The sequence below is a fragment of the Arachis hypogaea genome, chromosome 1, assembly GCF_003086295.3.
Source record: "Arachis hypogaea cultivar Tifrunner chromosome 1, arahy.Tifrunner.gnm2.J5K5, whole genome shotgun sequence".
Lineage (NCBI taxonomy): Eukaryota > Viridiplantae > Streptophyta > Magnoliopsida > Fabales > Fabaceae > Arachis > Arachis hypogaea.
In genome coordinates, this window is record NC_092036.1 from 19,095,877 (window position 1) to 19,111,000 (window position 15,124).

The window sequence follows — 15,124 nt, forward strand, 5'->3', positions numbered from 1 at the left end:
TTTCCTTGTCTGTCTTGCCTGTGTTTGTCCTAGTGTGCTACATTGAGAATGAACTTTGGTGCTGAATTGATGATGGTGTTGATTGATTGCGTGGTTGGTTTCTGATTGAGATTTCTTATAAGAAAAGAAAGGTTTTGGATTTCTGAAAGGTTAAACATTGTTTCATTGAAAAGGTTTTGAACAATTAGCTATTGGTTTTTAAAAGGATTCATAAGGCAATGATAGTCACTGAACTTGAAAATAGTTTTCTTATTAAATATCTTCTTAGGATAATTCTGAAACTCCGTGGTGAGACCGTGTGGTTAGGTTCTCACCCTCCTACAGCTTTACCCTTTCAGAAACCGGATGAAGAAGCATTATGAAGAGTTATACTGCATTTTGGTTTATATGATATTGTATTAATTAGATAATTTCACTACAAGAGGCGCAGGACTTAGCAGCCTCAAATTGCTGGCCGTTGTCCCCAACCGCCCCAATTTGGTTGATTTGTTATGATTCCTGCTGCCTAATTAAGCCCTGCTCTAAATAATTTGACCCGAGGTGGTATTGGGCCCTCACCACAGCAAATAACTTTGGGGGGAGGGGGATTTTGCTTCACAAAAATGCCCAAACCAAAATTATTTTGCACATAAACCTTCATTATTTGGCGTGAGAACCCTTCATCAGAGCCAAGGTATAGTCAATCACTGGTCTCTTTCCCCGCCTTCATTACCCTTCCCTCTGTCAGATCCAACTGCGTCTGCTTTATTGTTCGTTCCGGTCACCAGGCTCCTCCCTCAGCCGTGTATCTCCCATGCACGAAGGTGAAGTAGGAGGTGTCGTCCGAGTCTTCTCCTTCTACCGTGCATGTGTGTGACGTCGTTGGTGTCGTCCCAAGCCATCTGTCCCTATGTCATCCTTGGCAGCCTTCTCCCCTTTGGCCCTGCTTTGCATTGCTGATTGCAATAGACTCTCCTATCAGTCGTATGTTCCTCTCCCTCGTCCTAATATAAGTTTCATGGCTGTTGAGAAATTAATCTTACATCAATTTAATCTTTGTGCTTTCTAAATTTTGGTTTGAACAACGTTCTTTTATTAATTTTGGCCAAATTTTTCTTCAATTTAACACTCAGATTAAATTTTTTCCTAATATCTGAACCCCTGAGTCTTGATGTGTTTGTGTTTATTGCTTCGGCTCATTTAGCTTGTGCTGCTCTACAGTTTTCTAAGACAATTTCATGACCTGGATTCTTGAAAATTCTCTACGTTGTAAGATTTGAAATAATGTAAATAAATAAATAAATAAAACTGACATGAACACATTTGTGATTTTAGCTTCATCGAACTAAGCTGGAAAGTTGTAGCTCTCTCATTACAACTTTTATGAATATAATGTTTACCCAAGTAAGCCACTCTGGCGGAGCTCTATTTCATTATTTGCTGCTATAAATCTTGAAGCAGATTCATTGCACTTGAGGTATGTCTTCTACTTTTATTTGGATAACCTTAGCAGCCAAATTATTTGGATAGAATTTGTATGGGCAGAGATTTTTATACTCTAAAGTGCTCTCAGCAGAACTCAGTTGAGAGACATGTAACTCTTCTTGTCTCGTACTAATAGTTTTGGTAATAAGACTCTTATTAGTATTCATCAATTTTTTAATCTAAATTGTTCTTTGTGTGTATAAACTCTAAGGGAAAGGGCTATGTATTATTATAGGGCCACACATTGGGCATTGCAGCTTCATTCCTAACTTGTGAGTTAGAACAAATTTTAATGGATTAGTTAAATTAGTGGAGAATGAATCATAATAAAAAGGTTAGTCTAATCTTTGTGATTATTGTTACTATTTTTATTTGTCAAGATAAATTTGATTATGGAATTAAAATGCAATATATTCTGTGCTAAATCTAAGGTTACATGTTGAACCCAACCACATTTTTAGTTGATGAATCAATGCCTCACGTGTTATTGAGTGTGGAATTATATTCCCATCCCCCTTGTCCACGTTTCAGATATGATTCTTGCTCTATGGGTCAATGTCTATCTAAGGGAGTACCTACATATTAAATTATTCTTGCATAGACATAATTTTAATACGTCATCTTTTATAAGAAAAAAAAATAAGTGTAAGATAGAGAGGGAGAGTGAGGGTTGGTTGTTTTGGTTGACCGGGTGGAACCCAATTTGAATGATGAGATTATGTAAAGTTTCTATTTATAAAAAATGGCCTTATTCACTATAATTTTCGTTGAAAGTTCTGCATTTCTCTTTTCTTGATCATTCACCAGGTTAATAACATCATGATTATCTTTTTTGAATGTTTATATTTCTTGTTTTAATGCTGAAATTTTCATAGTTTTATTCCCAAGATCTTTCATTAGCTTTTCAATTTCTTGGTTACCATTCCTCAATGTTTCTACTAATTCTCGAAGAAACATTATGATTAAAACTTAACTCAAGCTTATGTATGTATTCTTTTTCTTTGCATTGAAGCAAGTTCTCTGACGAGCGGCTACCTCGGAGATCTGAAATATTATTTGGGGTGTGTTCCTGTACCTGCATTTTAATTTTGGTGGCTGTTGGCCAAATTTTTCTTCCCAAATCTAACAATCAGATAAGATTTCTCCCCAATTTCTGAACCCACTCTTGATATGTTTGTGTTTACTGCTTTGGCTCATTTAGCGCATGCTGCTTAATAGTTTCCCCTAACGATAGCAATCGATGCTCAAGTTATTGTGACCTTTCTTTCAGTTCTCCTTTAGCACTGTTGATTTCTGCTTCAATGCCTCTTCTAATTCTTGCTTCTTTGTTAAGAGTTCTGCATTTTTCTTTTCTAGATCATTTACTAGCTTAGTAACATCTTTTTGAGAATCCGTTTTGAATGTTTTTATTTCTCGTCTCAATGCTAAAATTTCCATGGTTTTAATCTCAAGATCTCTCATTAGCTTATCAATATCTTAGTTACCATTGTTCAATGTTTCCTCTAATTCTCGAAGTTACATTCTGACTTTGTCTTAACTTAATTTGTTTGCCTTAAAGTAGGTTCTCTGACGAGCAAATATCTCGAAGCTTTGAAATAAATTACATGGGGTGTATTTCTATACCTGCAACTGTGACAGGTATTATCAATGGAGCAGAACCAATTAGTCTTGCACAAAGTCTTTTTGAGAATTTACCTAGTATTCATTTTTAATCTAAAGACTTATAAGTTAATGGCAAACCACTTCACATATCTATTTGTTCTATTACTCAAGATGTTCTACCAACCTAATTCAGTAAAATGAATTTAGCATTATTATTACAAATGTAATTTTAGTAATTGAATTTAGAAGGGAAGAATATGGTATGTCGTTACTTAAGACTAAAATATTAACATTGAAAAGGTCAATTGACCCTGAAGTTGAACTATAGCTTCTTGCTTCTTTTTCTTCTTGATTTATACTTCAATAATTGGAATCTAGTTAAACTCAATCATCATGTTCAAATCAGTTATCAAGTTATAAACATACGGTGAAACAGCTATGTTTCCTTTGGATATGGTTTAATCATCTACTGTTCGGCCTTACTGTGTAACAATTTTATATTGGTAACTATATTTAGAATCCTGGATAAGTTATAATGAACAAATAACACTCATGTTTTGTTTCTATTTTGAAAATGGCAGCGAAAAAACTCAAACATTGTTGTCAAGTGATGCACATGTTCATTTGAAGCATATTGATTTTCCAAGCACACTAGGAACCTTTCTCTAACAAGGTGAGCTATTTTATAACTTGGTTCTAGAGGCACTTTGAATCCAAATAATTAATCTTGTCCTGTTAACAAAGATGGCTTTCAGATCTGCTTTGCTAACTACTTTTAATATGAATTTTTTAAAAACTATACCAGCAAATGCTTGAATGAATGAAAGAAAGAAAGTAATTATTGGTTATCAAATTCTTGAATAATATACAATTAATATTTAGAAAGTTAGGTGAAGATAATTACAATTTCACAAGATGTACAAGATAATGAGTCCATCCTATGTATTCCATACTCTCAAGAAGTCTTCATTTCTTTTATTATATATCTTGTGTTCTTATGTGATATAATTAATGGGTCAATTAGATTTCATATAATTTCAGTTCTGCAATTTTAATATATAAGAACTTCAAACTGATTCTTTAAGAATTAAATATTAAACATAAAAAGGTCAATTGAACTTTAACACCCCCTAAACTCAATCATCATGTTCCAATTAGTTGTCAAGTTAGCTATGTGCTTTGACACGGCTATGTTTCCTCAAATGTGAAACACAGATACATATGGGTTAGGAACCAGCGGATAATTGCTTATTTAACCATGTATCATCAAATTATTGATGTGAATGAAGAAGAGTAAGAATAACCCACCTATACGCAAATGATTGTAGATAAATACGGGACGTGTTGTGTAGCTTCTCCTTGATATTGGTCATATTTATACTATAGATTTTTATACTTTCATTTTGGGTGTTTTCAAGCATAACACTATCCTCCATGTCATCATTTTTACCATTTTGATTTACCCCTTTCCATTTCTATATTGGTTAGTTTGCCAACTCATACATTATATTATAATACTATATTAAATTCACATTTTATTATTTCTCAGATTGATATAATATTCCTCTTTTTTTTCTTTTTTAAGGAAGGAATTTTATTTTCCATTTCAAATATTTGGCATTGGACCCAGAGTTTCTTTCTTCCAATAATTTTTTTTGAAAGTGCAGAATTATTCAATGAGTAAGCAAATTTCTTGCATTTTTCTGTTAGCTGTATATTATCCTGGATGCTAGTAAATGTGTGTTTTATTATTCGGTTTAAGAGATATTCTCCCATTCTATATCAAGTGTTAATTAGTTACCTTTTTCTCGTGGTCTGACTTTGTTTTATGATTTGTCATCGTTCTATTTTTTCATTAAACTAGATATTGATAAGAGTTGGATTTCAAAGTCACGAGTTGGTGCAGAATATAGGAACAATTTGACCAGATTCTTAGATTTTGCATTTGCCAATGCATTATTCGATGGGATGATACGTTGTCCATGTTCGAAGTGTGGGTTCTGCCTCTGACAAAATAGAGAGGATGCGTTTAATCATTTGGTGATAAACCCCTTCCTGTCTAGTTATACATTTTGGATCCATCACGGTGAGAGACGGGATCGAGAGCTCTTGTGACGGACAAGAGGATCAATCTGAACAAAATTTGGGTGCCCCGATGCTTGATATGGTCCACGAGGCATTCAACTTCTCAAGACTTCCCGACCACGAAGAAGACTCAGAGAATGAACATGACGGCGGCACTGTGGATGAGTTGCCTTACTTATACAATGAACCTAGTCGAGAGACCCGCAACTTTCATGACCTACTCGAAGATGGGGAGTAGGAGTTATACCCAGGATGTTCAAAGTTCTCTAAGTTGTCTTTCTTGGTGAGGCTCTATCACATAAAGTCCATGTGCGGAGTGAGCGATAAGGCCTTTGAAATGATTTTGGAGTTGCTCGCAGACGCCTTTGAGCAAGCCCCGATTCCATCTAGGGCAACGACCAAGAGCTGACTAAATGCAAGCATTGTGGGACATCGAGATGGAAGCATAAAACTAAGAATAACTCTAGGATGAGGATCAAGATGGTTGTTAAGAAGAACGGCAAACCACAAGTGGCGCAGATTCTTCGTTACTTCCCCCTTATTCCATGATTGCAGAGGTTATATATGTCTAGTAAGACAGCGGTTGACATGTTGTGGCATAAGAGATCCCCTAACTCTGATGGTATGTATAGGCATCCAAGGAATGCCGAGGCATGGAAGTCATTTGACATACGATATCCCGACTTCTCTGGTGACCCGGGCAGCGTTCGCCTAGCATTAGCTAGCGATGGCTTTAACCCTTTTGAAAACATGAGCTCGAAGTACTCAATTTGGCCCATGGTTCTTATCCCGTATAACATGCCGCCCTGGATTTGCATGAAACCCACTTCGTTAATCCTCTCTATGATTATTGATGGTCCTAAAATGCCTGAAAATGGCATAGATGTGTACCTAGAGCCGTTGATCACTGAGTTGAAGCATTTATGGGTTGGTGTTGAAACTTATGATGCAGTCAAGAAAAAAACCTTCAAGATGGATGCTGTATTGATGTGGAAAATTAGTGATTTTCCAGGCTTGGACAACTTATCTGGGCAGAACACGTATGGTGGGAGAGCCTGTCCTGCGTGTAATTTAGATGCTAAAACTAACCGGCTCACACATAACTAGAAATGGTGTTTCATGGGTCATCATCAATTTCTTAATCATGACTACAAATACAGAAAAAACCAGTACTCTTTTGATGGAAATATAGAGGATAGAGGTCCACCTATCAAACTCTCTGGTGGAGACATTGTCCAGCAGTTAGAGGGTGTGCATGTCCAACATGGCATCGTGCAATCGGTTACGAGAAAAAGGACATGCGGACAGCAAACTGCCGTGCAAGATGAGACTCCTTGGAAGAAGAGGAGTATATTCTTTGAGCTGCCATATTGGGAGAACAATGGATTGAGTCATAACCTTGATGTCATGCACATAGAGAAGAATGTGTGCGACAATATAGTGTTCACCATAATGAACGAGAAAGGCAAGTCTAAAGACCACATTAAAGCTCGAAGAGACCTCCAGTCAATGGGAATCAAGCATGATTTATGGCCACGGGAAGACGGAAAGTACCCATCCGCCATCTTTACTATGACCAATCCACAGAAGGAGCTCTTTCTAAGGACTATCAAGAACATGGTCTTTCCAGATAGATACTTTAGCAACATTTCCCGCTGTGTGGACTTACGACAGCGCAAGTTGTCGGGCATGAAAAGCCACGACTGTCACATTTTAATGGAATATCTACTTCCAATTGCGTTAAGGAATGCATTGCCTACCCCAGTGTCTTTTGTCCTGGCGGATTTGTCATCCTTTTTTCGCCGATTATGCAGCAAATCCATAGACCCTCAACAACTTTCTCTCCTTCAAGATCACGTGGTTTATACTCTGTGTCGCATGGAGATGATTTTTCCTCCTTCTTTCTTCACAGTCATGGTTCACTTGACAGTGCATCTGGTCGAGGAGGTGCGTCTCGGTGGCCCAGTGCATTATCGATGAATGTACCCAATTGAACGGTAATTATCAAACAAAATTATCTATTTTGCTTTTAATCAGTGCTTATGACACGTGTTATATTCCCAAAGGTACATATGCCGTCTCAAGCAGTACGTGCGTAACAGATCACAACCAGAGGGCTCAATTGCAAAGGGATACTTATCTGAAGAGATTCTTGTATTCTATTTAAGGTACCTAGATAATGTCGAGAGTAGGATTAATCAACCATTGCGTGTTGACGATCGACTGCGTGAACTTATGCCTGATGAGAGTGCAACCATGTTCCCCGAGGTTGGAAAGGCGGTCGGGGCTGCTTCTTTTTACACCCTCACACCAATTGAAAAATTCCAAGCTCACCGTCACGTATTGGTCAATTGCCTGGCCGTGGAAAAATTTCTTGAGTAAGTTCATTTGAAAGTATCGACTTTGTATGATCTTCTATAGTTGGAGAACCTGACATGACATTTTTGTGACGTTTCCAGTGAGTTTAGGGTGATCACAAAGAGAAAGTTACGAAGTAGGACAAGGTCCAGTCTCACATAGACAGTGTTGTGCACAAAGAATTTCTCGATTGGTTCAAGCGTAAGGTGAATCCTGGTATCATTTATACATTTACATTTTCAAATTATGTCATATTGTTCGTATCCCAAGATCATAAAACATGTAATTTATCAACTGCCAGGTTCCATTGGAAAGCACCATGCACCCGAACGAATTGTAGTGGCTTGCATGTGGGCCCAATGTTCAAGTTAGCCGCTATACATCTTACAACGTAAATGGATTTAAGTTCAGAACCCTCTCGAGAGAGGAAGGGTTGAAAACCGAAAATAGTGGAGTGTATGTCATTTCTGACACTAGGAGTTATGCAAGCAAGCGCGACAGTAATGTTGCTGTTGGTAGTGTTTCGTATTACGGAAAACTAGTGGACATTATTGAGTTAAATTACAGCAGTCAATTCATAGTCATCTTGTTTAGATGTATCTGGGCAAAAACCACCTCTGGCCGAGGCATAAAATAAGACTCTATGAGGCACACAGTAGTTAACTTCTCTCATCCAATTCATACCGGTGATCAAGAAGATGACGAACCGTACATTCTTGCATCCGAGGCTCGCCTTATATACTATGTGGAGGATGACGCTGATAAAAAATAGAGTGTGGTAGTCCATGTGAACCCAAGGAACATGTTTGAAATGGGTGAAGACATAAGACAGTGTCAGTTCGAACTTTCTCCCCAACCGACTCTGACTGGGTTGGCTGAGTTTGACGTTAAAGGTTTGTCATTGAGACGGGATGACGATTTAGAGGAACCAACCACTGATGCCATCGATAATTGCGAAGAGGCTGCCTATGTATAGATGTCTTTAAATATTAATTTAGGACATGTGCAATATTATTCTGTGTATAGCACTGTTGAGGGTTATAAACTTGCATAATTATTAATTAGCAACTAGCATACAATAGATATTAGACCATGAAATCACTTGATGTATATTGCTCATTATTTACAATTAATCCACCTGGAGAATGTGATTTTATTATCATATTTTGTCCTCAAGTTATGTAATTTGGTAACATGTTAGTAGATTGTAATTGACGTTGTATTATGACTGACATGATCGGAGTTACCAGGGAAATTGGAAGAGATGGACCTCTTTCTTTGTGCCTCTAGCATCTTGTTTTGCAAGGTGATGATTGAGGCCTCCCCGTTCTCTTTGCTGGAGCACTCAACATCATTCGCAAGAGAACTGTGGTTCAACACGTTGCCAATTCAGTCTTGGCTGGATACATTCTCAGCACACAGGCACATAGGTGATGCTATTACTATTGCGCATGGAGATATTAGGACGGTACATTGTCATATGTCTGCTCGTAAAAAGGCTGTTTGACTATATTTCAACCTACCAAAGTCAAACCAGATGTCTTATTGTCTGTAATTAAAACGCACTTTTGAAAAGGCCTAACATATTTGAAACCTTGAACACTGCAGGGACTGCTTCAATTCGCAATAAAGTACCACAAGAAATTCGGCTTCGGGTTCGTCACTAGCACGAACTTGTTTCTTTTGCAACAAATACTGGAGGAGGTGCAGGTAAAGTTTGGATTTTTTGTGATTTGTTTAGTCTTCTAGTTGGGTACAATTGTTTAACTCAATGGTGATATGCCAGTTGCTTAGCTTTATTTTGTGAAATGAGGTACTGAATGGGTAAGTAAATAAATATATACATTTTTCTAGAATCTTCCAATAAGCATGATTTGTACACTGAAACATGATGATGGATTTTCCAGATTATTAATTGTAGCAGTACTGTATTAGTGTGATAGTTTCTTGTTTCAGTTGGAATATTGTTAGTGCATCTTGTTAGTGCAGTGAACGTGATTGAATATTATAAATATGTGGGATTCTAGCTCTTTTTGATTGTATGTAGTTGTTGACAGCCTGGAAGCTGACCTAGGAATAAGATATATACAATGGTTGTGCACCGGTTTTAACCCCAATAGCTTTTTTTTAAGGAATGGATTTTACTTTGCCAACTGGCACCTGTTATTGCTTCATTTGTATTGCATAATTTTTAATTTACATGTCCATTTGGTACTTTATTTTGCACAGTATCGTTTGTTAATCTATTGAAAAGGTGGAGTATGATATAGAATGCACTTGGCATTAGGCTTTAGAAAAGATACATGGTTCATTTTATAATTTACTTGCTGATGTAGAAGATATATTAGTAAATTTTCATATTCTAAAATCAACAAGACAAATTTCTAATTTATTCACACATTTAAGATTATCTTATTTATACTCTTCTAAAAAATCACCATTTTTTATTATGTACGTATTGAGGTGCAATCCTTTGAATTTCTGTAGTGGAATGTCAAGGCGATAAATTCTTATTGAAGTGTTGGAACACGTTTTCTTACTTGCATAGATGCCTATTTATACGAATGGGTTTCAATCATAGCAGCCACACATTAGACTTGGATGCCGTGGGTTGCTATGTTGTATGCGGCTATTTAGATGCTTCCTTGAATGAAATGTTTCAATATAATTTTTTTCCTTCTCTTTTTTTTCCTGTTTTAGGAATGATCTAGTGTCTCTAAGATACTCCATGTAACCTTTCTTCTGTTTAGTACTTTGTATGCTTGAATGATTTTGATATCTTTCTTGGAATTTATTTTGAAGATTGTTTTATCAATCTGATTCAGGATGGCTTCATACATGATTCCTCCTTATTGTATCTTGTATTCTTTTTTTCTTCTATCTTATATTCCCCTTCCAGATTCCAGGTGTTGACCTTAGCATGTTCATGTGTAGGTAGAATAGAACACATATACCTTATTTATATTTTTGTTTGGTCTGGCTGGTTCTGAATGGTACTTTATTAGTTACTTAGATACCACGATTTCCATAGGGCATGTTCTTAATTTGAAACGTGAAGTTTTAAATGTTGTTGAAGTATCTAGAAGGTGCCTCTGATTAGTATTGTTGATGACTTCTTGCTACCAATTACTGCACTTTTTCAGCTAGAACCTCTTTAAATTTGTGCAGGCATGCTATCAGAATAGTCTACAGGTTGAACTTGAAATTGTGTCTCGGGAGGAATTCACTCTTATAGAAAAAGGTCTTACGAAACTTTGGGAACGTAAGTCAAACCAGCAGTTTATAACATGGAGCTATTTTGTGATTTGGTTTTTGTAAAATTTGTAAATTCTAATAACTTGGTTGCTTATGGTGTATCCGTCAGGTTTGGCTCGGGAAGAGACTCAAGAAGTTCCGGAAGAGACAGGCGAGATAGTTCAAGATTCAATGCTCGAAGAAGATGTTGTGCCAGATAGTTCTGATGAGGTTGTCTCTAAAGGACACCAACCTTCCATCACAACCTTTGACCTCAATAAAACTCCAAAGGAGAATGATATTTGTTAACTCAACGCTTTATTATTAGTTTGGCTTATTTATAAAATATTGGGACTAAATTGAACAAGGTGACTATTTGTGTTTTTTTCTTTGGATGTTGAATTTGACGAAGTAGCTATGAATTTGGTGGAGATTAATCTCAAATTAGTATATGTCTCTTGAATTAATTTATATTGTGACTTTTTGGATTAATGGTTCGTACGAATTCAAGACTTTTATATTACCAATTTGTCATATATATACGTTTTTAAATGTAATACAAATATAAATGCATAAACCTATGTGGTGAAACTGCTTATTGAACTACATTCTGTAACCATGACTATCATATTGGCAAAATGACATGAATTAATTAATAGGCATGAATTGATTAATTAAAGGTCTTATAATTTTTATAAATGTAAAATAATAATTATTTTTTAAATTAATTTTGAGTCTAAATTAGACTTACATAATTTCTAATAAGAGAAAAGGGTAATTTAGGTACTCATTTTTTCTCAATAATATTATTACTCTCTTCAGCCTTGATTATTATCTAAAATCACTACTCTTCTCAATGACAAACAAGAAATTAAATGAAACCTGCCTAATGAAAAACTTTGGATATTAATAAAACCTATAAAATGGAACATTATTGCTGGCTTTATTCTACTGGGTTTTTAATTAATTTGTGTTGTATTTTGTAATAATTTTTTATTTAATTAATTCTTCAATTTCTGTTGATCAGTCTTTTCTATACGTATGTACTATAATTCTTATATGATAAATAATATTTATGCATGAAGCTAGCTACTACAAACTAAAATTTATTCCGACCAAAACATTTCTTGGATCCATCTAAATTAAGAAAAGAGAAAATTACAAAGAATTACAAAATACACCAATACCCAACAAGTAGATTAAGAATAACAAGCAATAATATTCTTAAATTTTCACAAAATAATATTTTTAAATTTAGTGATTATTCGTTGAGTATATATTTTTTTATAACTTTTTTATTAAAAACTAATAATACTTTTTAAAAAATTACAAAAAAAATTAAATTTCAAATCAGAGAAGCCACCGCCACATCCATAATCCTTATTATTCCCCTAATACTAAATCATTCAATATTGTCGAACCACTAAGAAGCCTTCTTCGTCCTGGTTCTTCTCCTCCATGCCTGTCTCTGCGGTGATCCAGTGACCTAGAGCCCCTTCTTGCTTTGCCCGAAGCTCGGTGGTTCCACTCTCACCCTTAATCCAATCATCCACCTGCGGGTAAACACCACTGGACACCCTGTGCTCTATTGCTTGTTTAGTGTTTGAAAAAGCGGCCAATAATGAGTTTAAAGTTGACATGCAATTTTCTCCTAATGTGGTTAGCTGAGTTAATTTGTTAATGGGGAGTGGATTTTGTTGATGAGGAGCATGAGTCCATTAATGGTGGATTTTGAGTTGTGTATTAATTCTCAGTTTGACTACATTTTTTATTTTCTCACTGTTATATTTGAATCTTGTTGCTGATAATGGTTGCCTGCATTTTTTATTCTCAGTTTGACTGCGTTTTTTATTTTCTCAGTCAACACTAATAACGCTAAAGCAATTTATCATAATTCTCAAGTCTCCCACTCCCGACTTACCGTGTAGGATCCTTTAACTTATTTTTCATGCTAAAAAATGTCTAATGCTTGGTGATGATGCCACGAACAATTAGACCTTAGAAAAGGGAAAAATTTTCAATCTTTCAGAAATTAGTAATCTTCAAATACAGGAGAGGTGATGTAAACTAATAAGAATGGGCATGGAGTATTATATACAAGAATTAGGATTCTATCTATCAAATATTGTTTGCATGTGTCAAAGACTTTGCATTATTTAGGCGATAGTTTGCTTTTAGTAGTCAACTCTCAACTATCCAATATTACCCTAATTATTATAACTAAACATGATATTTTTCTACTTGATAAACATGCTACTGCTTAGAATGAATTATTGAATTGTGAATATATATGCTATATATTATTATTCTTATTATAGTTTATATGTATGTGTTTTGTTTGGTGATGACACGCTATGTCCCACCATTAATCTAATGAGCTATATGATGATAGATACAATTGCAATAGGTACGAGTTGGTAGTTTATTCCAAACCACAAATTTGGGCATAATTCCTGTATACCAAGTAAGCTTAGTATCACATGATATTGATTTACCATAAACATCATTATTTATTAATACCTTTAATTGTTAGTGTATTTCATAATTCTCATTAAATTATCTATTATCACCCTTAACGGCGGTCAATGGTCTCATATTATAAATTATTTAGTAACAATATGTCTTAAATAGCCGAGTTCAATTAATAGTAACTGAGGTATGTCAGTATCCTTTTTGCATGTTAATAAATATTATTATCTATATATTAATTATTATCACTTTGTTTTGATCTGAATGAAGTTAGAAAAGATGCCTAGGGTAGGTCGTTTCACGAAGAAAGCCTATGTAGACATAGCATGTCAGCAGCCTCAAGTAGGATTTGATGCGGCCTCAACTTCGCAAAGAGCGGACTGCCCAATTCCGCCGCCCAGTGGCAGTGGTGCCCCCGCATCCTCATATTTACGCCCCTTTCGTCTGCCCTGCAGTGAACCACTGCCTGCTCCAGAGGGCTTGCACGAATGATGTCCAAAACTCAGAGTCGGAAGCCGAAGACTTAGACCCAGAGGCAGATGAGGTAGATTCTTTTGACCAACATGCTGATAACCTTTTTGCTGCATCGGATGCTCAGAAGCGCAAGGGATGCAAGACCACAGAATTTTGGGATGTTAAAACAATTGGTATAAGAGAATTTATTTAATTCTATTTTTCATTCAGCTATTTTCCCATGATGTCATCGCAGGTTGGCTCCAATGGTAACTAACACAGAATAAATCTGTTTTACAGAATCCGATGGCACAATCAAACAGGTCAAACTGAGTGTGAAGGAAGCTATGAACCCACCTAACGGAAGAAAGATCATACTCAGATTTAACAGTGCAATGCAACCAGTTGGGGATGAAGCAGGTCTACTGAGCGGAGTTATGGGACTACTAGGATCTGACTGCACCAAATTTCCAATTTGCAAGAAGGACTGGAGAAAGGTTCGCACCAGGGACAATGTCTTTTTTCGTACCATTCCAAACTCATAATTTAAACACTACTGACAACTTAATTTTAATGTTGCTGGAAATGTTCCATTTTGAAGAAGATAGTAGAGGAATTATCAAACGTATAATATTCAAAATGCTAGGAAGGGCTTGGAAGGAAACAAAGAACAGATTATACCATCACTGCTATGACCCAGAACTTTCACTTGAAGAAAATATTAAAAACTACCCAGATGGAATTATTGCAGACCATTGGAGATGGTTTCTCGATTATTGCAATAGCAAAGAGACACAGGTAATATAGTTTTGTCTCATAATAGAAAAAGTCCATTTATGTCACATTGAGTTAGTCAGAACTAATGTCTAGTTACTCTTAATTTGATGGCATGACATGAGAAGTGTAAGAAAAATGCTGAGAATCGATCAAAGCAGCTTTACACCCACACCGGCAGATCAAAAATCTTGGCAAGGCTCAGAGAAGAAGAGGTAATCTAATTTTGAGAATGTTTTTAAACTATCTCTTCCTCTACTTATTCACTTTGTCATCATTATTGGTACAGTCGTAACGACAAGGGAGGAGAGTTAGTAGAGGAGAGTTGTATCTCTTAACGAACAAAAGAGCTAATGGCTCCAATGTCCATGATGCAGCTCGGGCTATTGGAGTAAGTAATGTGTTGAGAATCGGGAAGTAGTTTCTCCTATGTTTTAGTTTTAAAAATTTTATTGAAAGTCTGTGCAGTTAGTGACTAGCTAATAAATGCTTATAATTGCTTATCTATGTGTGTAGAAAAGAATTGAGGCTATTGAGCAATGTGATGAATCCTCTAGATTGTTGTCTCAGAATGATTCGCTTGCTCAAGCTCTCGGAAAGGAGCACCCAGGTAGGGTGTGTGGCATGGGGTTTGGGCCAACTTCTAGTCAAGTCTTCGGTATGAATTCCCATCAGCCGAGCAAAG

At 36.0% G+C, this 15,124-nt stretch overlaps 1 protein-coding gene across 7 annotated transcripts; it reads left to right on the top strand.

Annotated features, from left to right (window-relative positions):
• Positions 1–518: 518 nt before the first annotated feature.
• On the top strand, positions 519–11,210 carry LOC112800011 (uncharacterized). Of its 7 annotated transcripts, XR_003201295.2 has the most exons (11): positions 557–963; positions 1,315–1,456; positions 2,477–3,102; positions 3,648–3,739; positions 4,931–7,148; positions 7,218–7,529; positions 7,611–7,715; positions 8,760–8,939; positions 9,118–9,219; positions 10,678–10,771; positions 10,874–11,210. XR_003201295.2 is itself a non-coding variant. In XM_072196386.1 (8 exons), the coding sequence occupies exons 5-7, from the start codon at positions 7,132–7,134 to the stop codon at positions 7,669–7,671; spliced, it is 390 nt and encodes a 129-aa protein (XP_072052487.1). In that variant the 5' UTR covers positions 538–963; positions 1,315–1,456; positions 2,477–3,102; positions 3,648–3,739; positions 4,931–7,131; the 3' UTR covers positions 7,672–7,715; positions 7,811–8,671. The 7 variants fall into 7 exon arrangements, 2 of the variants coding, with proteins under 2 accessions (XP_072052487.1, XP_072052488.1); XR_003201291.3 differs by lacking the exons at positions 4,931–7,148; positions 7,218–7,529; positions 7,611–7,715 and having other exon boundaries at positions 519–963; XM_072196386.1 differs by lacking the exons at positions 8,760–8,939; positions 9,118–9,219; positions 10,678–10,771; positions 10,874–11,210 and adding an exon at positions 7,811–8,671 and having other exon boundaries at positions 538–963.
• Positions 11,211–15,124: the final 3,914 nt, after the last annotated feature.